Genomic DNA, 25,593 nt, shown 5'->3' on the forward strand with positions numbered 1-25,593 from the left:
AGGAGTGGGAATAGGTCATTCTTAGTTATTATCATTTAATGCTACACCTGGGCCAGGATAAGGAACAAACAACTATACTTCTGTTCTCCTGCCCATAAAATAAGGTACCATGGGAAAATGTGCAGGCCTTGGCAAAGTATTGTGCAGTAACACCCTCACTACCCCTTAGTGGGCAGTTTTCTAGCAATTCAGCCCTCCGCAGAAAAGTGAAGAAAGGCATTAAGTACAGAGCTCAGATACCCTGTACCTTCTTTGTGGGAGAGGAGTGCAATTACTCTATTAGCCTGTATCCTTAGCATGTTTCTGATTTTCACATTTTAGTAATAAGGGCTACTTTGTGACTACTTCCTTTAGATTGTCCCAGACTGCTGTTTACAAGTCTCCTGGTTCAGGTATTTTAAAGCATGGCAAAGCTGCAAAGTCAATATGGTTGCTGTCGAAGTAAGATGTGAGAGATTATAGGTGACAAGGAGATAGTTTTATCATTTATAAAATGGGATTGCACAAGGTAACCTTTAGGGTCTCTTAAATATTAACCTTAATGAAAAAGTTTTATAATTAATTTTTTTTAAGATTTTGAGAGAGAGCACGAGAAGGGGGAGGGCAGAGAGAGAAGGAGAGGGAGAAGCAGACTCCCTGCTGAGCAGGGAGGGAGCCCGACTTGGGGCTTGAGCTCAGTACCATGGGATCATGACCTGAGCCTAAGGCAGACGCTTAACCAACTGAGCCAACCCAAGCGCCCCAAGGAAGGTAGTTTAAAAGAAGAAAAGCGGCTGAGAACATTTAGTGTCACTGGATATCTCTGTCCCCCTGGAAAAGTATATTCTTATTACATACTTTACGGAGATTATGAGTTATAAAGAAAGTACTAGATATATTCTGTGTATTTTCTAAGTTGGAGAAATTGTTGAACAAAACTTTTGAACACATGGTAATAAAATACCATGATATATTTGATAGATTTTGGACCAATATCATTACCGGTCAACATCTGTAAGAATTTCAGTGTTTTACTGAATCCAGCAAGAAAATTAATTTTAAACAATTACTAGGAGTATAATTTTGCTCTGGAATATGTATTTATTTTACATAGGTACATACGCTTATTTACAATACTTATATATGTACACATAAGTGTGTATAGAAAATTCTGGAAGGCAGCTTCCCAGCCTAACAGTGGTCATTGATTTTAAGAGAGAGCAGTAGGTGGATATTGTGCAATGAATGAGAGCTTTCAATATTTGGAATTTTTCACAACATTTATTACCATTTTACTTTTGTAGTAATTTCCCTCAAACTGAAAATACTATGTTTCTTAGCTTTGGAAGAAAGATGGATTTGGTGTATCCTAATATTATTTGAATTAAATCCTTTAGAGAAAGTGAGCTTCCTTGTTAAAGTTTGGAAAGCTCTTAAACCTTATTGAGGATTGCTTAAAATTCATTTTTAAAAGAATTTGTTTAGCTGTTATTTGGTCAGTGGATGTATAAGCTTCATCATGTTTTGTCTTTTACAGTCAAATGCTCTACCACTGAGCTATACCCCCATGTTTTGTCTTTTGACTAAAGTCTTGGTTATTAGTTAGGTTGATGCTATTAAATGATATGTTTCCACAATCATCTACCATCTTACTCAGTGACTCAGTTGTATATGTTTAGTTGGTTGCTAGCTGGTGGGCTTTTTTGTTTTGTTTTTGGAAACGGTGTCTGGGTAGGCAGAAGAACTGGGTTTGAGACATGGTTCTGTAGCCTATTATCAATTTGAATTTAGTTAGGTCAGTTACCCTAAGTTTATACATCTATAAAATGAGTACAATAGATTTTAATCTCATTGGGCCATTCTGAAAAGTGATACAGCATTTATGATAGTAACTTAATAATTGACAAAGTAGATGAAAGTAATATTTCTTTCTTTCTCCTTTATCATGCTACTCTTTCCCCCTTTTTTTAGTCTGTATTTGTTGCTCTTATTTCTGGAATGGTTTTACCCTAAGGCCTGGTAGGCTTTTGTCCTACTTATTCTTTCTCTGATACTTAGTCTTCAGTATTTATTCTTTATCTCCTCAGCTGTCTCTTCAGGAATGATGTGTATTTTTGCTTTTCTCTTCTGGGACTCAGTCTCATAAGTTTTTAGGTATTCTGTGTTCATATGCACATGAAATTATATTGTTATCACCTGAATCTAAACTTGTCTTTCTTCCACAAACTTCTTTTAGACTCCTTTTTTTCCCCTCATTTTATATAAAAGGATATTTTAATTCTTGTCCTTAGGAACTATAAAGACTGTACATGATTTGGAAATGAGACTGTGCCAAATAATGTCCAGAGAAGTATTGTCCACTCTGTGTCTTGTCTTTAGTCACTCAGAAATATAATGTTATCAGCTGTGATTCTTGTTGCTTGTTGCCCCCCATTATTTTTTATCTGTGTATTCACCATAGTCTGCTTTCCCTTCCACATAATTCAGGACCCCTTTTTCACTTACTGATAGGCTACATCTCTGAGGCCTGGTCGGAATACTGATACTCTGTGCCATGTTGTCTTTCAACTGACATCACCCATTTGGTACACTTTCACCCTCATTCATTGCTAGAGAAAATGCTGTGACAGGTTTTTTCCCTTCCACCTGTCTCATGATGGATCCTAACCCACTCACACACAATTCAGAGATCTCTCAACAGCCAAGCTGCTAGCTGTTTCAGACTAACGTCTTACAAACTGATGAAATACCTATAATCCAGGTTTTTGAAACATGCCTTCTGTTTGCTTTTTCTCTGGTCTAGTCTTTGGTCTTCCCTGGATGCTCTAGCCCAAACCTAGACTTCCTCTTTATTTTATGTCAGCAGTAAAATCATATTCCCAAACACTCAGACTTGAAAACTTGGAATTTTCCTAGGTGGTTCTCTAATTTGCATCTTTTCAGTCATGAAATCCAGTGAGTTTTTTTAAAAAATGTGTTTTGCATCCTTCCCTTCCTTTTTATTCTTAGTGTTAAATAATAAAAATAAGTATTGATACTTTAGTCCAGGTCATCATCACTTTCCCCTTGGTTTGTTATAGTTAGTTTTGAATTGGCTTTTTTTTTTTAATTAATTAATTTATTTATTTGACAGAGAGATAGCGAGAGCAGGAACACAAGCAGGGGGAGTGGGAGAGGGAGAAACAGGCTTCCTGCCGAGCAGGGAGCCCGATGTGGGACTCGATCCCAGGACCCTGGGATCATGACCTGAGCCGAAGGCAGACACTTAACGACTGAGCCATCCAGGCGCCCCGAATTGGCTTTTAATTTACTGTTCTCTGTTCTCTCAAGTTTATACAGTAGAACTAAGTTTTTTTAGATTACTAGATTAATTTTTACTCAGTCTCTTCAAGCAACTGTTTTGCTTGAATCACTTTATACTTTTAAAAACACTTGAGATTACCTTTGCCTTCAGCTGCGTAGGTTTCTTAGCTATGGATTTAAACCTCTTAATACGAGACTATTTTAGAAATGAAGTTATTTATAAGTAAATATAAAAGTGTGCTTATCATATACATATACAACAGGATGAGATGGGGACATTTACTATATACGTGAAGCTGTGTATTATATATTCTCATCTGTGTGTCTTGGTTTTTTTTTTGGTGCTCGGTGATTCTCCAGTAGGAAAGCACAGCATTCTGTTGAGATTCTAATGCATTCCCATTAGGAAATAGCCCTCTTCCCCAGTCCTCCTTAAAATTTGCTAGTTTTGTAAAAAGAGATTTATTGACAAGTGTGTTACGAATGTAAGTAGTGTGGAAGCAGAATCACAGCTCTAACAGGAATGCTTTCTTTTCCAATCAGCCCATTTCACTTCCATTTTTATTAAACCTTTTCTCTGTTAGCAACTGGATGTAAGTTTCATTTGTTTGAATGTAGCATTTTTTATTCTGGCACTAAATTATGCCATGTATTTTTGTTTTCATGAGGCAAGATCTTCAGGTTCTTATGGTTCCCCAAATTTTAAATACCACTTAAGTATATTATTCATCTGTTAAATGCAAAGGAGAATATGAGAGAAGAGAAAAATACACACCTCAAATTAGTGTCTCTGCAGAATTACCTGTGATTACATTTTAGAAAGCTTTGGGATCATTAGTGAATTGTCAAAACTGACAATGGTAAATCTCCGAATGCTAAGAATCTACTGTAATAATGGTATGTCACTACCCTCCCCTTCTACCTCAGTAGATTGTTAGATATCTGAGGTGAAGTCTTAAGATTTTTTTGTTTAATATTGTGCATATCTGCTGTAGATAGCCAGTGAATGTTGGTTTGATTAGATTTAAATGATTGTTTAGCTTTGACCTCTTAATCAGTTGAATTTGGCTTTGGATTTTTCTCAGTTCTTTGTTTTTAGTTGATTATACCTTGATAATAAAACTTTAATGATCTGAGTAAGAATATTGTGAGTGCTTATGATTAACCCTAAGAGTTAAAAGAAATTTGAAAATCGTCTACAAGAATGATGGGATTATTTCAGAGTGAAGCATTCTGCTGCTTTGAAATAGTTCCTTATTTTCATGAATATTGGCATAGAATTATAGGTACAAGGCTAAAAAGATTATTAAAAGTAAAGTTCAAGGGGGAAAATAAATGTATATCATTACTTGTGGCTTTCATATTACACTTCTTTGAAGAAAATAGTTTTGTTGCATTCAAGTGAATTCAGATATGAAGAAGTCTGGTAAATTTATTTTGCCAGCTTGTATTTGGTTACCTGATTACCTTTGGAACTCAGTAAGCTACTTTATCAAAGTTTGAATCAGCATTTATTTGAATACCTAATATGTGCAAGGAACTGCTTTGGGCATTGTGGAGGATATAAGAAGGATGATACTGGTACCTATTTACTGAGGGTTTACAATATGTGAGGTCAGTGTTTTCCAAAGTGGGTGGATGAATGGAGAGATGGATAGCTAGGTAGGTAGGTAGATAAATAGAGAAATAGACTACACAGAAAACAAATTATGACCAAATAATTTTACTTTGTGATAAGATTGCTATGAAGGTAATAGCAGGGTGTATAACAGTTGCAGGAGGATGTATACACACTAGTGGCAGGATGTGATTTCATATGTGAAAGTTAATTCCCTTTTCCTATTTTTCTGATTACAACTAGGAAAAAAATCTGAGTTTTGTTTTTTTTTTTAAGATTTTATTTATTTATTTGACAGAGAGACAGTGAGAAAGGCAACACAAGTGGGAGAGGGAGAAGCACACTTCCCACTGAGCGGGGAGCCCGATGAGGGGCTGGATCCCAGGACTCTGGGGTCATGACCTGAGCCCAAGGCAGATGCTTAACGACTGAGCCACCCAGGTGCCCCAAAAATCTTGAGTTTTGTACCACTATGTCTTTTGTATTTCCAGATATTTGTTAATTATCTTAAAAAAAAAAAAATGAACAAAGCAGAGATTGTACTTTAGACTCAGCCTTTGGCAAGAATTATCCAGAGAAAATTTAATCATGTTTTATTTTCCTTATAATTAATTTTAGTATTATCTTCTACTTATAAATGTGGGCCAGAGCAGTGTCTCAGAAAAACTTTACAACCCACAATAAGAAATATAATTTGTGTGGACGCCTGGGTGGCTCAGTTGGTTAAACGTCTGCCTTTGGCTCGGGTCATGGTCCCAAGGTCCTGGGATCAAGTCCCATATTGGGCTCCTTGCTCTCAACAGGGAGTCTCCTTCTCCCTCTGCCTGCTGCTACCCCTGCTTGTGCTCTCTTTCTCTCCCTCTCTGACAAACAAGTAAAATCTTAAAAAAAAAAAAAAGTCCCCTTAAAAAATATATATATAATTTGTGTCGTGAACTAGTAGTTACCTATGTAAATATAACAGGAACAAAAGTTTCACCCAAGATTAGTCAGTGTGTACTTCATTATTTCTATTTTGTTCTGTTTTAACTGGGCTAGGATTACCTTGAAAAGGTTTTCATAGTTGATTAATTAGATTATGGTTTGAAAAAAAGTAAAAGAAAAAGATTGCATGAAATAGAGGAACGGGTAGAACTTTTTTTAATTGTATGAAAATTATGCCTAATAAAGTACGTTAAGTTGTTATAACAGATATTTTTCTGAACATTTTTCTTGGTCTTATTTTTGCATTTAATTCTTACATTTATATATAAAGTTGTAGTTATTGCAAATATTTTATATTTGTCATGTAACATTAGAGATTTCCATAGTTGTATATTAATAATGTATGTATCAGGTTAACTTTCTCTCTCTTAGTATACCATACTAAATCTCTCTTCTTGGACATTTTTTTAACTGTTATATGAAATGTTGATGTAAAAATTCCATGATTATGGCCTTTTGCTTTTTAAAATATATAAAGGTCACTCATAATAATTTTATAGCTCTTGTATTGAGTACCATACTACTTTTTCCTTCCAGATACTGTATTTTTCAGTTCTAAAATTTCTAGCTGGTTCTTTTTTGTAGTTTTCCTTTCTCTGATGAAAACTTCTAGTTTTTGCATTTATTGCAAGGATTTGCTCCTTTACCTTATTGAGGATCATTATGATTTCTTTAAAAGTTTGTGATAATTCCAACATCAGCATCATTGGGGTTGGCATCTGTTGATTCTCCTTTCACGCTTGAGCAGTGTGGACAGATCGTCCTGGTTTGCGGGGGGAGGTGTGTGTGTGTTTTGTTATGTCAAGTAGGTTTGGTTTTCCGGACAGATCTTCCTGGTTTGGGTGTGTGTGTGTGTGTGTGTTTTGTTTTGGTACGTCACGTAGGTTTGGCTTGTATACTGGACATTTTCAGTATTATATTGTAGGACTTCATTAAAATCCTCTTAAGAATGTTGATTTGTTTTATTTAGCAGACGTTCATCTTGGTTAGGTTCAGGATGCAAGTTCTGTCTTGCCATTTTGTGGTGGTTCCGATGTCAGTTCAATTTTATAAGCATTTGTTTTGCTGTTTTAGATGTGCCCCGCACATGTGCCAGTCAGGAATTAGTGGTTTACATAAATTTTAGTTCTCAAAGCCTTTACTGGATTTCTTTGGGTCTGTTTCACACCGGCACAATTCCAGAATGAGCCCAAGACTTAAGTTAGTTCCTACACAGAATTAGGAGATCCTCTTCTCAGCTCTCTGTGGGATTCCCATACTTTTTCTAGATCCCATGCCATCCTTTTTTCTGTTCCTCTGGCCAGAAAGTCAGGTTTCTTTCCATTTGTAGCCTTTAGAGTTGAAGTGGTGAGGGGAAAAAAAAATGGGGATTCCTCACCATACTTTTTGAATTACAGGGGCCCCTTTTCCTAGTTCCTCTGTCTGGAAATTGCTATTCTTTGGGATTTTTTAGGTGCTGGCCACAGTGGTTGCCCTCCAGCCCTAAGCAGGGCCTGGGAGAAATGGCAGAGGAGGAAGAAAAGGAGATTCCTCCTGATGCCCACCTCAGTAGCATGGAGGAGTCCTTTTACTCAGTCTTCTGGGTAGACAAAAGGGGTTTCCTCTAGTGTTTCTTTTTCTAGCACCGGCTCCACGGTTTCATTCTGCACTCTCTGGAACCAAACAAAACCTAGAGATAATAGAGGAACACAAAACACTAAGAAATTTACCTCAGCACCCACACACAGCTCCCCTTCCCCCCCATCACTGGTTACTGTTCTACTTGTTTTCCATTGGCTTCTTTCACTTTTCACAGTCTTCAGGTAGTTGCTTTTTTGTATTTAGTCTGGTGTTTTTAGTTGTAATTGGTGGGAGAGAAGAGAGGCTGTAAGTTGGCTTACTCCATCTTGGCTCACTGTAACTCCTATATACTATTTTTAAGAGTATTTTTTATCCACTTTATTCCAAGAATTTGGAAAGGATACATAAATTTTTGTATTAAAGACCATGCAAGTAAGTTTTTGTGGCCTAAATTTAGTTCTTTAGTAGTTTTTGAGGGAGAGTTGATTATAATTTTTCTGTTACTAACAATTTTAAACTATAAGTTAGATTCTAAAGTAAATGGCTTCCTTTTAATAACAGTTTTCAAAACTGTAATATTAACCTTAGACACCTGTCATAGTTGAGAAATAGGATGTTTTGCTTAGTAATATAAAAGGTTAATTATTTATGTGAAAATACTTTAGCCCATAGGAAAGAATAGTTACGAAGCATTAACTGTATTTGTCATAACAATTTTGTTAGCACTTTTATATATCAAATTCTGGCTTTCTTTTTTTTAAACTAGAGAATCCTATCCCACCACACCTGCCCCACCAAAAGTTTAGTGTATAGGTTTGATCTTACTAGACAGATGTTTGTATACTTCAGATTTATAATTAAAAAAAAACAGGCATCATTTTCCCTGGTAATATACTTTTTAAGATTTTATTTATTTGAGAGAGAGAGTGCACAAGTGGGGGTGGAGGGGGAGGGAGAAGCAGACTCCCTGCTGAGCCCAGTGTGTGGCTGGATCTCAGGCCTGAGATCATGACCTGAGCTGAAGGCAAACACTTAACTGACTAAGCCACCCAGGTGCCCAACTTTTTTTAAAGGGGTTCTGGATTTGAGATCCTGAGAAAGATACACAGTTTTGCGTACCCTTTACCAAGTAATATTACTTTCATTGTATACTTAACTATACTCTGCAAACTGTTAATTAGAATATTGCCGGTCTGCAAAAGCACACTCAGTTGCATGAGGACAGAGATGTCTGCCTCTTCTATGGGATCCATAGTGCCTGGCACTAATGAGTATATTTGGAATGAGTGATGAATTGTTGGATTATAGATAATTTGCATTTTCTGTCATCTTTGTGCTTTTTTTTATAGTTTCCAATTTTTCTGTAGTAAAATATTTTATAACCACAGAAAAAAATTTTAAGGATATAAGGATATTTTAAAAAGGGAAAACAATTATTAATTTTGCTCACTGATTTTTAGATGTTAACGTTTCAAATTATATGTGCTTTGGTGTTTGCAATTACATATGGTTTATTTCAAAGATGCATTTGAAACTTTGTTTTGAAGGGTTGTTTTTTTTTTTTTTAAGATTTTATTTATTTGACAGAGAGAGAGCACAAGTAGGCAGAGTGGCAGGCAGAGGGAGAGGGAGAAGCAGGCTCTTCGCTGAGCAGGGAGCTGGACGTGGGGCTCGATCACAGGACCCCAGGATCATGACCTGAGCCGAAGGCAGCCGCCTAACTGACTGAACCACCCAGGCACCCCTGTTTTGAAGTTTTTATACTCTCACATTATTTAGTGTAAAATCAGGAGCTGTGCCTTTGTTAAAAGTTTGATCTGGGAGTCCTGGCAGAATATCTGTAACATACCTTTTTGGCTTTTGCTCTTTAAAACATTCTTTGTGTTCAAGAATACTGCTACTTCAATAGAAGTAACCCAAGCTTATATATTTGGAGTTTTAATTCAAACATTTTTTTTTACAAAGAAATTTACTTTAGTATAAAGTCACTATTGGTCACATTATTCTTTTACAACATGCTTTTTCTTAATGTTGCTTTTAGTGTTGAATCTGCTACCGTTAATTCTGTTACTGTTCTCGTCACATTTTGTTATGTCAAGTGCATCTGATTTTATGTTACAGTATCTAATATTTTATATTGTATCCAACCCAAAAATAATATGGAAGGTCCTCTATATAGGAAAGGAGAACTTTTATATTAGGGAGTGACAAATTTTAGATATAGGGAATGCTTAGGTTTTGACGTGTTGAAGTAAAATTTGTAATAAAGTATATTAGTTTTCAGGTATTACAGTTGGAGATTAATCTCTTTAAAATGACTTTATCAATGAAACAAGTATCTTATTTACTTTTTATTCCTATATGCAAAATACTGAATTTCTATTTCTTTTTAAGTTATTTAGGAAATAGAAATTTAAAAAATTTTAATTTTGACTTTGAATTATAAAAATAATTTTCAAAAAATATTTGCAAAAATTAAAAAATCTATACAGTCAAGGTAAAATGAAGAAAAATCATTTACATCTTTTTCTACTGTATTAGTTTTCTGTTGCTTTGAAACACATTGCCACAAACTTAGCCTATGGCTTAAAGCACCACGGATTTATTTTATAAATTCCATGGGTCACAACCCAAGCACTAGTTGGCTACCTTTACAGATTGACTCACCAGGCTGAAATCAAGGTGTCAGCCGGGCTCTGTGCTCTCATTTGAGACATGGATTTCTCTTCTAAGCTCATTTAGGTTGTTGGTTGAATACAGTTCCTTGCTGTTATAGTGCTGAGGTCCCTGTTTAGTTTGCTGGCTGTTGGCCGGGGCCTTCTCTCAGTTCCTACCAGCCACCTTCAGGTCTTAGTAGTCGTGTGGCCCCCTTACATGGCAGTGAGCGAGAGCTAGCTCTTTGGTGTCTCTTTTAATAAGGACACTAATCCAGTTGAGTCAGAACTGCATTCTTACAATCTTGTTTAACTTTAAATACCTCCATGAGGTCTCTATTTCCAAACATAGTCACATTAGGGATTGGAGATTCAGACTATGAATTTTGGAGGGAGAGATAGTGTGGAGGACCATTGTGGCAAGCAGAGTTAGAACAAGATTGTATTAAAATATAATATATTTTTCAAAGTAACCTATGCGTGTAATTTTTTTTTTAAGTACAAAAGAGATTTTATTGGAAGCTCTTCCTTCTCACACCATGCTGGATCCCCCAAAGAGGAAAATGTTTAAATTCTTAACACTTTAGTTCTTTTGATGATTAATTTCATATATCTAAGCAGTATTTCTGTAACACTGTTTTTTGAATGGTCAGTTTTAGATATTTATTGACTTTTTGCAAGAATTGATGAGGCATTAGTTCACTTGTGCTGCCCTTGCTCTCTTTAATACCTTAATTTTGAGTCGGGGGACTCTGGAATTAGGTAGGACAAATTATTTTCCTTTGGCTGTATCTTCTGTGTTTACTGTGGCTTGTGGTTTCCTCTTTGTGGTCATCAGTTACTAATCCTCTTAATCATATTTCTGTTTTTTTGGAAATTTGTGACATCTTGTCGGCTGATTTACTCCTTTCCCTATTCTGCTTTTATTTTGAGTTCTTTTTACCTTTTTAAAATTTTATTCCTTATTGTTCTCCCAGTAGGAGGAAGAGAAAAAAAAATCTGTAGTCAGCATGCTATCATGAATTGAAAGCATCAAGATTGTGTTTGTTCCAGGATCGTTTGTGATTTCTGATTTTGGAGATTTTAGGGATCCTAACTTGTTCGTTCGTTCGTTCTCTCTCTCTTTCTCTCCTTCCTTTCTCCCTCCCCTCTCCTGCTTCCTTCCTTCCTTCCTTCCTTCCTTCTCTCTTTCTCTTTCTTTCCTCCTCCCCCCCTTCTTCCTTCCTTCTCTTTTCTTTCTTTCTTTCTTTCTTTCTTTCTTTCTTTCTTTCTTTCTTTCTTTTTCTTTCTTTCCTTCCTACCTTCCTTCCTTCCTTCCTTCCTTTCTTTATGATTTTATTCTTTATTAGAGAGAGAGCGCACACAGAAGCAGAGAGAGTGGCAGAGGGAGAGGGAGAAGCAGGCCCCCCCCAAGCAGGGAGCCAGATGTGGAGCTCGATCCCAGGACCCTGAGATCATGACCTGAGCTGAAGGCAGCCGCTTAACCGACTGAGGCCCTCAGCCGCCCCCTAACTAGTACTTTCAAGGCAGTAGAGGACCATTGTTAGGAAAGGTGGATTGGGTTGATGACTCAGTTATTTTAGGTTCACATAGTGGGTTAATTCCATTGATCATAGAACCGCAAACTTAAAGGCATAACATTAACCTGTAAATGAGCAAGATTTTACCAAAATTTGATTGTTTTCTGGGGTATGTCAGATAATGAGTTCTTTATTGGGCTTTTCCAAGTAAAAATAGAATTCATGTAATACCTATGCTCAAATTGGGAAAGGCATTAACATTTTTAAAGTGAGTTTGCTTAAAATAACAGCATGAAGCACAACGTTTTGTTGAGTTTTGGGTAATGAGTCACAGTGTGTGGAAGAGGGCAGATGAGGGAGGTCATGAATATACTTTCCAGGGACGTGAGATTGCAGTGTTTATCCAAAAGCAAAAAAGAAGCATACATTTTTAGGACTGAGAAATATTGCCCAAACGCAAGGTTGGCTGGCTTTTGTAATAAGTAAGTTCTGTTGGAACATACCCTCCCCATTCATGTGTGAATTGATCCTTAGTCCTTGGCTGCTTTCTTGATACAGGGGTAGAGCTAAGTAGTGTGATAGAGACGATGTAGCCTCTAGAGCCTAACGTATACTTGCTGTGCTGACTGACCCTTGGCCCAGTCAATAGCTGACAAGTGACAACTCAAAATCTTTATTCAAAGTAAGTTTTTTGTTGGAGTAGCCAGCAGCAACTAAGATATCTCCGTTTAGGTTTAAAAAAAAATTCCTCAAACCTTGCTTAAAGTCACTAGAAAATAATTTGATTAGAAGTTGTTTTCAGATCTAAAACGAATCCATTTGATGTGGTGCCTGCAAGTTCCTGAGAGGAGTTGAAACATAAAGTAGTTAGACTGAAATCCAGGCTATTGTTCAGTGCCTTTGTTTTAAGTTGGTAAGTCTTGAGTTATAGCCATAGGAAGGGGCAGGTCAAGACTGGGACTTCATTTCAGTCCCTCAGGTCAGAGGGACATGGAGAGTTTGTATAAATCAAAGGTTGTCACATGAGATTAGATAACATTAGAATAAAGCATTTGAGGGGAAGAAGCTTAGATTTGGGAAGCAGAGTTCAGACACAGCAGGTTATCAGTAGACCTAGAAAAGTTAAAATAGTCTTAACTGAGAGAATAATTTGATGGAACAAACTAACGGGAATCAGCAGCCATTTAGATTTTAGAAAACAAGGAAGGAGGGAGCCAGGCCCAAGAAATAGATTGGTGGGATTAAAACCTATATATGAAGGGCTCCAGGGTGGCTCAGTCGGGTAAGCACCGACTCTTGATTTCAGCTCAGGTCATGATCTCAGGGTCATGGGATCAAGCCCCCTGTCGACTCAGCGGGGAGTCTGCTTGAGCTTCTCTCTCCCTCTGCCCCTCCCTGCACTCGTTCACCTGCTCTCTCAAATGATCTTAAAAAAAAAAAAAAAAAAAAGCCTATACATGAGAAAACTGGGTATCTAGATAGCCCAAACTTAGAGTGCATGCATGCAGCCCTGATCTTCTGACCCAAGCATAGAGGTGGGAATCATTAGGGAAATGGATAAAAGGTCCCAGAATAGACTTTCATTCTTCTCCAACATTTTCCAGTATAAAACCAGATCAAATTTTGAGAATACAGGGAGAATTACATTCCCAGTTTTTGGTGAGGAGTTGATATATCTAATTAGAATGAGGGTTGGAATGAAGCTTGGCACTTCCTAATGGCAATGTTACAGCAGAATTAAGTTATCAGCTGGGTAAGACAGGTTTATTACTGTGTATCAGGCATTCTGTCATATCCTGTAGATCTAAAGATTAAATATTCTCTCGATATAAATTCGATTACTTACAGAAGTTTTTAAAAAGCTTTGAATGGTCTGGCAGCATATTTAGCACTATTTTCTTTTTCTAAAATACTGAATGTTACAGTGATGTCCTACAGGTCTCAAGAAATGGTCTTTGAGGGAGGTCCTAGAGAACTGAGTTTGATGTTGAGGATTGACAACAGGAGAATGTATAGAACATTTGGAGCTAGAAATTGAATAGAAGGGGAATTGAATTAAATTTGGAGCTAGAAATTGAATAGAAGGGGGAAAAAAAAAGAAGGGGCGCCTAGGTTAAGTCTGACTCTGATTTCGGCTGGAGTCATGATTTCAGGGTTTTGAGGGGTGTGGGGCCTGCTTGGGATTCTCCCTCTCCCCCCCCACCCAAAAGAAAGAAAGAGAGAGAGAGAGGGAAAGAAAATAGAAGGAAAAGTGGAGGATGACAGGCTGTCTCTGCAGTCATGTGCTCAGTTCACATTAGTTCATTAACTCCACCTACTTCAAAAAGAACTTTGAAACAGCTTATCAAAATTAGACACTGGTGAAAATTTATTTTATATTTGGATACAATAAAACTAATGGCTAAATAGAGCAGAGAAGTAGATGTCAACAGATATTTGAGATTTAATGTTCAGACAGATAAACTTGAGCAAGCTCACTTAGAAGCCAAGGCACAAGATGGGAGAAACCTGTTAAACCATCTTTTTTTTTTTGATTAAAAAAGTAAGCACATGGAAACTAGCTGAATCATTCTCCTGTTTCTGCATTCAAGGAGAATATACTTTGGGTATTCTTACATAAGGGATTTTTTTTGGTTAAAGATAATTATTTCTTTAACAGATGGGTAAAACACAACGTTCTAGAGCAAGTCTTTCATCAGTCTTTGTAAGCTAAAGACTTAATATTAAATTTTAGTTAAGGCATTCACTGAGGAGTTATCTGTGCCTATTTTCTGATAATCAGATTTAATAAAGAAATGAGATTTTAGAGAATCTAGAGTAATGATTAGTTGGAAGCCTATGTATTAAGTGAGCCTTGGAAAAGTACTTAATTACTCGGTATTTCTCTGAGTACTATCTTAAATTTCTGCAGTATGTGCATTTAAAAAGGCAGGGGATCTCAGGTGAAAGCTGACTTCTCAGACTGTTGAAAATGTTTTATAAATCTAAATTATATTTCCCCTACCTCATCCCCTACCCTCCATCACACACACACACACAGCAAACAAAGCTGTGATCGGCTAGAGTATGAGCTAATGCTTGATCGAAACTCCAGGGCTTTACTACACAAAATGAAAGTATATGTAGTCAACTGTGGGGGAAGAGCTGATGCATCTTCATTGCCCTAATAATACAAATTACTAAAGAATGGACTTTCAAGTGTTTGATGGATCCTTTAATATTATTCATTTAAATGGAGAATGCCTACAGAGTAGGATTTTAATTTTAATAATGGCTAACCCTGTTGAGCATCTTTAGTATGTTCTAAAAGCTTTATTTTTATGTGATGTTTCTGTGAAATGAGTTTGTTTTGTGAATGAGAAACCTAAGCTTCAGAGGTTTAGCAGCTTGTGATAAGGTGACATAGTTGGAATTCATATCCATGTTTTTCTGTGCAAAGCTTGTGCAATGCTGTGTCTTATATTTGTTCATTTTAATTTATTCTTAACAAATATCTATTTTCTCCCAGACACTGAAGATACAGTTTGGAGAAAAGGAAAAAATCTAAACAAAAAAGACATGGTGTCTATCCTTAGAGCTTATTCTTTTGTAGGAGAGGGCAGGAGTGGATCTCAGATGGGCAGTCGCCAGGGCCTACTGAGAAATTCTGGGAAGCTGACCTTTACTTTATATGTACAGCTTGTTGTGAGCACTGTAGAATGTGTTGATGTAATTTTGCACCTGGTGAGTCGACTGCCATTCAGGTAGGAATTGAAGCCACAAGTATATTAAAATTCCCTGTTAGTTTAGCAGAGGTAGCTTCTTAAATGGTCTGATGGGATCTTGACCTAATGGTTGGCAGTATCAACAGGTGGGCACTTCTCTGGGAACTTAAAGGGACAGGCATCTGTACTTCTCCCACAAGTGATTTCAGCTTGAACAGCTCTTACAGCATTAACATCTTAACTGTATTAAAGGAACTTATATAACTTTGACCTTTGGTGTTGCTGTCACTCTTTATGACAGTCCTTTTAAATAATCAAGTATTAAGTGATCAGAGAGGTAAATGTCAAAGTACTATGATGAGTGCTTCAGAGGTGAATGACAGTACAGTGAGAGTATAAAAGGGGAGGTATTGATCTGGCTGGAAAGGTAGGGAAGGCTTTCCTCATTACGTGTTGCTCAAACTAAGATGAGTACACATTAACTAGCGAGGAGACCCTGGTGAAGAGTATTCGAAATAGAGGGAACAAGCTCATTTTCAATGCTGTGTGGCAGGAAGCTGAAACAGGACCATTGTGCCTGGAGCACAGGGCTCAGGAGGGGAGCGTGGAGTGAGATGAGACCGGAAAGGTGGACAGGAGTTCCGACTATGTGTTTATCCAAAGCATGGGAAGTCACTGACCTTTTTAAGGGGGTATTTAGTCACCTGATCAGATTAGTTTTTGAAAAGATAGACATGCACATCCATTTAGAGGTGTCCTCTGGGTAAGAGATGAGAGTTTTTGGGGCTGTGGTTTTGGTGGTCGTTGGAGGAAGAAGAGGAGAAAAATGGGAACACTGGGTAGAAATCAGTAGAATTCGTTGATAGATAGGTTATAAGGGGTGCTGGAGCAAAAGCTGTAGAGGACTCCCTAAATTGCTAGTTGACTAACCAACACATTCTGTTTTAGTTACTTTTAAAGTCTTCTTTTGTTTTTGCAATGTTGTAAAATGGCCAAGGCTTCGTTTCCAGACTTTGAAGTTAGTATCTTACAGCATTATAGTTAAAATCTTGTCATCACTGAGTACACTGCAAGTTTTAATCAATATTCATTTAACCTTAGTTATCTGTTCATTGCTTGATTCTCCCCCCTTTAACGGTTTCTCTTTAAGCAGTTTTATTATCCTTTGCTTATATGAGAAATTTCAAAACAAAATTATTTTTTGGTGGAGATTACTGCTAAACCTTAAATCCCTTGATTTCTAAAAAGTTTTGAGATATAGTTCATATACCATAAAATTAACCAATTTGAAGTATATAATTCAGTGGCATTTAGTATGGTTGTACAACATTACCACAATCGATTTTAGAATATTTTTATCACCCCCAAAAAGAAATGTTGTACTCATTAGTAGTTATTCATCATTTCTTTCCAATTCCCCCAATTGTAGGCAGTCACAAATAGATTTGCCTTTTCTGAACATATCATATAAATGGAATCTTACAATATCTGGTCTTTTTAATATGGCTTTTTAAACTGAGCATAATGTTTTCAAGGTTCATCCATTTTGTAGCATATATCAGTACTTCATTTCTTTTTTATGGCTAATATTTTGAATGGATATAACATTTTGTTTATCCATTCATTTGATGGACATTTGGGTGGTTTCCACTTTTTAAATGACTTTTATGAATAATGTTGCAGTGACCATTTGTGTACAGGTTTTAATGTGAATATATATTTTCATCTCTTTTGGCTATATACCTGGGTCATATTACATATTACTGTGTTTCACTTTTTGAGGAACTGCCAAGCCGTTTTCCAAAGCTGCTGTACCATTTTATATTCCCACTAGCAATGTATAAGGGTTTCAGTTTCTCCACATCCTTGTTCACACTTGTTATTAACTGTCTTTTTTATTATAAACAAGTAAGTGTGAAATTGTAACTTATTGCGGTTTTGATTTACATTTCCCTGACAGCTAATGATGTTGAACTTGATTTTTAAAAGAAAGCAGCACTTTAATTTTATTGGGAATATAAAAATGGAAATGTTTGGTAATTTCATGTAATTGCTTAGGGACCATTAGTTTTGCTGTATTTAAAATTTGTTTTTCCTTTTATCAGTTGTATTCCCTGAATGACTACAAACCACCCATTTCTAAAGCGAAAATGACCCAAATTACTAAGGCAGCCATCAAAGCTATTAAGGTGAGTAATAAATTTTACACTTGTGTTTTCAGAAGAAAATACTATACTAATATTTTAGAGGAAGGATAATTATTACAGATTATACAGTTGCCCATTGAACATCACAGATTTGATCTGCACAGGTCCACTTACACGTGAATTTTTTTTTATAAATTCAGTGCATTACTGTGAATATATTTTCTCTTCCTTACGATTTTCTTAATAACATATTTTCTCCAGCTTACTTTATTGTAAGAATACAGCATATAATACATATAACATAGAAAATATGTGTTAATTAACTGTTATCAGTAAGGTTTCCACTCAACAGGAGTTAATTTGGGGGGTTGTCAGAAGTTACATGTGGATTTTCGACTGTTCAGGGAATTGGTTGTTTTAGGGTCAAATGTGTATTTTCTTCCTCTTTACAGAGTTAATACATGTTAGTGAAAATTTATCATCACCTGTGAACTCTCCCACCTAGAGATAAACATTTAACACTTTGATAAATATAAGCTTTGAAGCTATCATTTTTCTTTACTTAGGCAAGATTTTAGATAGAGCCACATTGTGGTGAATGTGTTTATTTGTCACACTGACTTTACAGAATCTTGGTAAGAGGTCTCTAAATAAAAATTAATGGTTTTTTCCTTATTGATTCTATTATAGATTTGAAAATGAGCCATTATGAAAAATAATTGAACCTCATTGTGTATAGGATGTTTTAGCTGTGGGAAGAGGCCGCAGGCCTTTAGCCATTGCTCTGATGCAGAGGTTTTGAACTGATCTATGTTGACTCATTGATACTTCTGAAAATCTCAGAGAAAGGTTGGACTTTTCTGTAGAGAAATATACATATGCACAAAGTTTTGCGTAAAATTTCTTGACTTTAAGGAGCTTTTGAAGTTCAACCATGGATACCTCTTCCTTGTCTGCAAAGCTAAAGCTCCCTGCTTTAGTAGGGCTGTTAAAATCAAGAATGAATGAGGACATATATTTAATTAAGTAGGTTTTAATCTGTGGATATTTGGTGATATGTTTCCCTACTGTAAATAACATCAGCCATAACCGGAAGCACCATTTATTTATTTATTTATTTATTTATTTATTTATTTGAAAAGATTTTATTTATTTATTTGACAGAGAGAGTGAGAGAGCGAGAGCAGGAACACAAGCAGGGGGAGTGGGAGAAGGAGAAGCAGGCTTCCCGCGGAGCAGGGAGCCCAACATGGGGCTCGATCCCAGGACTCTGGGATCATGACCTCAGCCGAAGGCAGACGCTTAACGACTGAGCTACCCAGGCGCCTCAGCACCAATTATTTAAATAAATTGTCTTTGAATAATAGCATTATCTATTAGATTTAACAAATTCCTATTTACAGAGAGAATTGCCACTAGGAAAAAATTCAGATAGTTGATTTTTCAGTGTTCTGGGGGCCAAAGCTTAGTTTTCAGACATGCAGTTAATTTCTTATACCATTGTAGTTAAAATCCCTGTATTTATATGTGGAAAATCAAAGAGGTGATAAGTGATAAGGAGAGTGACCAGTAAGCATTTAAGCAAGAGAATTCTTCAAAGAAGTGAATTTTCGGGGCGCCTGGGTGGCTCAGTCGTTAAGCGTCTGCCTTCGGCTCAGGTCATGATCCCAGCGTCCTGGGATCGAGCCCCGCATCGGACTCCCTGCTCAGCAGGAAGCCTGCTTCTCCCTCTCCCACTCCCCCTGCTTGTGTTCCCTCTCTCGCTGTGTTTCTCTCTGTCAAAAAAAAAAAAAAAAAATCTTTAAAAAAAGTGAATTTTCAGGATGTCTGATAGGCTTAGTATAGAATGTTTAGTCTCTTGTACTTTCTTTATCCTATTTTACATTGTGATCTGATTTTTATGATCATGATTTTGAGAGTGTGCAAACCATGGATATTACCATTTTTAGTCTATGAAAATAATTGATGCATTTTATATAACTTGAGAATACTTCTTAAAAAATTTTTTTTCATTAAAGTATAGTTGATACACCGTGTTCTAGATTTAGGTGTACAACACTAGTGATTCAGCATCTCTATTCGTTATGCTATGCTCACCACAAGGGTAGCTGTCATCTGTCACCATACATTGCTATGCAATATCATTGATTATATTCCCTATGTCGTACCTTTTGTTCCCATGACCTATTCATTTCATAACTGGAAGCCTGTATCTCCTCCCCTTCACCTATTTTGCCCATCTCTCCACCCCCCCCTTCCCTCTGAGCAGAATATTTTTTAATTAAAATATTGTGTAAGGTATTGGCAGCAACATTACTCCTCTATTTTTCAGATGTGGGAAGGGTCTAAGAGAAAATAAGTAATTTGCAATAGTCAGAATAAATACAGCTAGATTTGAATCCAAGTTTCTCTCAATCAGGAACCTAAACATAATGATATACTATACTATTTTGATTTATTGTTACTGCTTTAAATTTTTTAATTTTGAAAATTCAAACATGTTGCAAAATATTATAATGAGCAACACATAGTTTTCCCTTAGCTTTTCCAGTTAACACTTTGCTACATTTGGTTTATTTTTACACACACAAACACATTTTTTGGCTGAATCATTTGAGAGTTAGTTTCAGATTTCATTCATAATAGCACTTAATCCCTAAATACTTGAATTTGAATCTCCTAAGAACAAGAAATATCCTAAGTAACTATATTGTGCACTGATCACATGCAAGAAATTGCAGGATCCAGTAAGAATCATATATTACATTTATTTGTCCTGTCACCCAGCCTTACCCAGCCTTTATTTGTTTGTCATGCCATTGATATTTTTGAAGAGTTCATACCAGTTGTTTTGCAGTACAATATTATTTTAAACTGCATTTAGTACATACGTAAATTGAGATTTAGCTGCCTTTTTAGATCAGATTTAAATGATACTGTGTTTTATATTGAGGTAAGTCATTGATTTTTTTATCTATCAGTGTTTAGAGACATTATTTTAGTGGGTGCTTGTTAACATTGCACACTGTCAGCAAAATCTCACAAAATACCTATTGGGGAAGAAGACCTATGTGAACTGATAAACTTTGAATTAAAGTTTAGTAAGCAGTTTTACTCAGAATTACATGTAGTAAAGTAGCTAGAAGCAAAAAGCATTGTCAAGATGTTTTCCAGAAGAATTAATATTTAATAAAAATCACTCAGTGTGTAATTAATATTTTGTATGTTGCTTTTAAATGTTTAAATAGTGCTTACTTTTAAGTGGTTGTTTTGGCTTTTTTATTTAAATGACTTACACTGTTGAGTAAACTGTTCCTTTATAGTATGAAAATTTTAGCCAAGCTTAAACTTGTACATTTTGCTTTGATGACTGTGAGTAATGAGGTTTCCTTTCATTTTGATTTTTGATTTTCATGATGCAGTTCAAAGGAATGTTCATATGTCTCTTCAGTCTGAGGGGATATCCCTTAAAAGTATAATTCTTGAGATCAAAAGTATAAATAGAAGCACAATTCAGGTTCTTTAGACAAATATGCTAATTATGCAGTTGCCATTGGGGTATTTATTAAGCATAAATTTTAGATATCTTTCGCTTAATCTGTAATTTTTTAATCTATAATTTCTTATTTATTCCTTTTTAGGTTTATTCATAGTGTTGTTTCTAAAACTTATATCTGTTTTCTTATAATTGATAACAGCCCATTATTCATTTTTAATGTGTATGTTCACTTCTGCTGATTTGTTTTGGCTGATCCATGAGAACCTTATACATCTCTGTATCTTATTATATATGCTTGTTCCATTTTCCAGGAGAAGCAAGAGATAATGAAGTCGAAAACAACTCCCTTGCATATGTTTATTAATGCTATTTGTTGAGTTATTTGATATTTCTAGTATTACCCTAATTTAATGATACCGTAGGAAATCTTTTCCTTCCCTGAAAGTAAGACTATACATCTGCCAGTGTGCTTATTGCAAGTACTTTGCTGTCAACATAACAATTTGTGAAAGTATGGTTTTATGAGGACTGTGATCAAATTCTTTTCTAATTCGTAACAAACTTTGGATATACAGTTGGCCCTTGAACATCATGGGGGCTGGGGTGCTGATCCCCCATGCAGTCAGGAATCTATGTATAACTTTCGACTCCCCCAAAACTTAACTACTGATAGCCTGCTGTTGTCCAGAAACCTTACCGATAACAAACAGTTGATCAACATCTAGTTTGTATGGTATATGTATTATATACTGCATTCTTAAAATTGAGTGAGTCAGAGAAAATAATGTTATAAAGAAACTCATAAGGAAGAGAAAATACATTTATAGTACTGTACTGTGTTTATTGAAAAAATCAGCATGTAAGTGGACCCACACAATTCAAACCTATGTTCAAGGGTCAGTTGTACTGACCATATATGCACTTTAAGAATCCTTTACTAATTAGGTATCATAATAATTGCTTATGAAGGTGGGTGACATGTTTGTCTCAAAATTCATGATTAAAATTCATTGTTTTGATAGACCTTTGAAACTATGTTAAACCTGTGTTTAACAGGAAAATTCAAATCTAACTGAATAGATTTTAAAACCACACTTCATGTTTTTTTCTTTTAGTTCTATAAACATGTGGTACAGAGTGTTGAGAAATTCATTCAGAAAGTAAGTATATAATTTTCAATATATACACTAAATGTACTATAATTATAGATTAATGCCTTGTGCTCTCTTCTTTTAAATCAAATACTCAGGTTTAAATTGTTTTGATGGACTGTTCAAAAGTGATTCCATTTATTTTCTAATTAAGAAATAAGGGTGCCTGAGTCGCTCAGTCGGTTAAGGGTCCAACTCGATCTTAGTTCAGGTCTTGATCTCAGGGTTGTAAGTTCAAGCCCCCTGCACTGGGCTCCACCAGCATGGAGCCTACTTTAAAAAAAAAATTAATGAAATTTTAAAAAATTAAATGATAGTGCTTTTTGGATAATTTTAAAAACAATAACTTTCATTTAGGTAGATGTTCTTTTAATTTGCAGTGCCATAGTGAGCATTTGTCCCTTGAAAAAAATGGTGTACATATGATTGATTTTAAATAAAATTATAAATATGTTAATTCTCACTTGTCATTTCAAGCAGAATGCCTAGAGAGCAGCTCTTCTTTTAGATAAGGTGTGGATAAGACATTACCTACCACCTACTTCACTGTTGCTGATTCATTTTGTCTCATCCATTAAGACATTATACATCTCAACCTCTTATTTTATAGACCTGAAATTCCATTTTCTAGGGTAAGCAGAGGGTGATGAAGTTGAAAACAGCTGTCTTATACACATTTAGTAATGCTTTTTATAAGCAGAGTCCAAGGTGACCAAATTATAGTTTTTTGCCCTCTTGGTGATCAGTGTCCTATTCATGCCACGGTTTTTGGCAGGAGTACATAGGGCTTAAAACTTATGAAATGATACTATATTTGTACTTTACTGTAATTGAATTTAGGTTTTGTACTCTGCCCATGTTCATGTGCCTAGATATAACCAGTACCAGTTTGAGAATCAGTGGTATATGGCATTAAGGATTCAGGAAGGTCGCAGTGTTTCTTAAAAATAGTTGACTAGGAGAGGGGTATGTGAACCAAAGTGAGGTGACTGTGTTGTGTAGGTAACCTTGACTACATCAGTTAACCTTTATGCGATTCAGCTTTTTTATAAAGTCTTGGTTTCTTAGAGTATTAGTAAAACATATTTTGAGATGAACAACTAGTGAATTGAGGCTGAGATGCAAAGTAAAGTAAGTATGCTCTGTGTTTTAGGTAAATCACAGTATAAAATAGAAATGTTGGTGATTGGAAAATTTCATTGTTCTAAAGATTTTAAAAGTTGTTTTAAAAAGTTTAGAATGTCTAAAGCAGTGCATCTTAAAAACTTTTTTGTGCATAGGAGTTACCTAGGGATCTTGTTAAAATTCAGATTCTGAATTCACTAAGTGTGGCAAGGGGCTGAGAGTCTGCATTTCTACCTGTTCCTAGATGATACTTTTGCTGTTAGTTCAGAAGCCACAATTTGAATAGTAAGGGTTTAAAGGATAAACATGAATTTATGGGTAAATGTTTTTTGACTGATTTGATTTAGAGCAGGGGTACTTTTAAGATATTTCAGAATCTTAGACCTTAAGTGAGCAAAATTATCTCCACTGTGAGATAATTGTAGAATCCGTCTGGAAAAGCAAGTCAATATTGGGGGAGCGGGGGATGTTGAAGTAAAGAAAAGGGTAGAATTTAATCTCTATTTACAGGACATTGCAAGTTATAACATTCCACATAGAAATAAGAAACCTGTTGAGAGGAGAAACCTCATACAGTATGTACAGTTTGGAACTGTTCAAATATAGTTTCATTATACAAAGTGCTCCAATAGCCACATTTTAAGAAGAATTCCTAGTAGAGAAACAGTAGGACAAACTTATACCAAACATAGTACAAACAGCTTTATGCCCTGCACTCTAAAAGTTAGAAGTCCCAGGAATGCCATCCTCCATTTAGAATGTATAACCTTCAGAGGTAATTTCTGGCACAATATTTTGATCTTTCTCTTAAGAGAAGTACTTCTCAGTCAAGTTTAGTGAAGCTTTGTATACAATTTCTTTTTCATGGTTTTATAGAGCTTCAGTTATTTCCAGCCCTCCACATTCTTCAGTCATTATACTGAGTTTCTAAGTTTTACCTAGTTTCTCCACAGCCTGAAAGACATATGCAGTGCTATCTTTCATAGTTAAGAGGTTCATCAACAATTCTATGTCATAGTGAATGAGGTAAACAGTCTGTTCAACTCTTCCGTCACTTGTACAGTTGGTCACAGCCCAGACAGCTTACTTTTGTATCTTAAAGTCTGCCTTAGAAGGATACCTGGCTGTTTCAGTCAGTAGAGCATGAGACTTTTGATTTTAAAGTCTGACTTAGAACACCAAAGAGGAATGACATTGCCAGTCAGTGTCTGGGCAGAAATTTAAATGCTTTACCTCTACCCTGTTTAAAGCAGAAATTCGGCAGTGGGTTAGTGTAATGGTAAATTGAGTTGTGTGTGTACATTTTAAGCTATTTTGTGATAATTGTAGATTCATCGGTCATTTAATCAATAGATAATAATGATATTTCCATTAGATTATAGTAAAGAGAGATCCCATATACTCTTCACCCAGTTTCCCCCAATGGTAATGTCTTGATAACGTAAGTATTACAACCAGGACGTTCATACAGTCCACCAAATTTAGATTTTACCAGTTTTACATGCACTCATTTGTGTGTATGTATATTTAGTTCTAGGCAATTTAATCATATGTATTGATTCATAAAACCACCACCATAGTCAAGATACAGAATAGTTCCATCACCCCGGGGAGCCATCATGTTCCTTCCCCTTTTTATACTCTTTTTTTATACTTTTTATACCCCTACTCTCCTCCTCCCCCCATTCCTGACTCCTGGGGGGCATTAGTCTGTTCTCTAATTTTGCCATTTCAGGAATGTTACGTAAATGTAGCCTTTTGAAATTGGCTTGTTTTGCTCAGTATCATTTTATTTAGATCCATGCAAATTGTGCATGTGTCTAATGGCTCCTTCATTTTTGAGTAACATTCCATGGTATGGATGTACCACAGTTTGTCCAACTGTTCACCCATTGAAGGTCATCTGAATCATTTCCATTTGGGGGGGCTATTAATAAAGCTGCTAGGAACATTTGTGGATTTTTGTGTGAATATAAGTTTTCATTTCTCTGGGAAAGTAAGTGCATGTTTTGTTTTATAAGAAACTGCTACTCTTTTCTAGAATGGCTGTACCATTTTACATTTCCACCAATGGTGTGTGATTGATTCAGTTTCCACATTCTTGCTATCATTTGGTGTTACCACTATTTTTTATTTTAGCTACTCTGATAAATGTATAGTGGTGTCTCATTGTGGTTTAATTTGCATTTACCTAATGGCTGATCATGTTGAACATATGTTCAAATGCTTACTTGGCATTTTCAGTGAAATATCTCTTCATGTTTTTGTCCATTTTCTAATTGGATAGTTTTTTCACTGTCAGGTTTTCAGAGTTCTGAATAATATTCTAGATATAAGTTCTTTTTAGTT

At 35.8% G+C, this 25,593-nt stretch overlaps 1 protein-coding gene and 1 pseudogene across 10 annotated transcripts in view; one reads left to right on the forward strand and one right to left on the reverse strand.

The window, feature by feature from the left end:
- The window catches only part of SCAF8 (SR-related CTD associated factor 8), a 185,262-nt gene that overhangs the window by 15,035 nt on the left and 144,634 nt on the right, over positions 1-25,593 (forward strand). For all 10 annotated transcript variants that reach the window (XR_010413816.1, XR_010413818.1, XR_010413817.1 and 7 more), the window contains 2 exons: positions 17,428-17,511; positions 22,084-22,128. Coding sequence is in view for 6 of the 10 variants with exons in the window: in XM_045865792.3 (XP_045721748.1) it covers positions 17,428-17,511; positions 22,084-22,128 (129 nt within the window). In the remaining 4 variants the exon portion in view is untranslated. The remainder of the gene's footprint in view (positions 1-17,427; positions 17,512-22,083; positions 22,129-25,593) is intronic.
- LOC123836765 (single-stranded DNA-binding protein, mitochondrial-like) lies at positions 2,355-2,753 on the reverse strand (annotated as a pseudogene).

Source organism: Mirounga angustirostris, unplaced genomic scaffold, assembly GCF_029215605.1.
Source record: "Mirounga angustirostris isolate CCGP_5_RB_7025 unplaced genomic scaffold, mMirAng1.0.hap1 SCAF_8, whole genome shotgun sequence".
NCBI lineage: Eukaryota > Metazoa > Chordata > Mammalia > Carnivora > Phocidae > Mirounga > Mirounga angustirostris.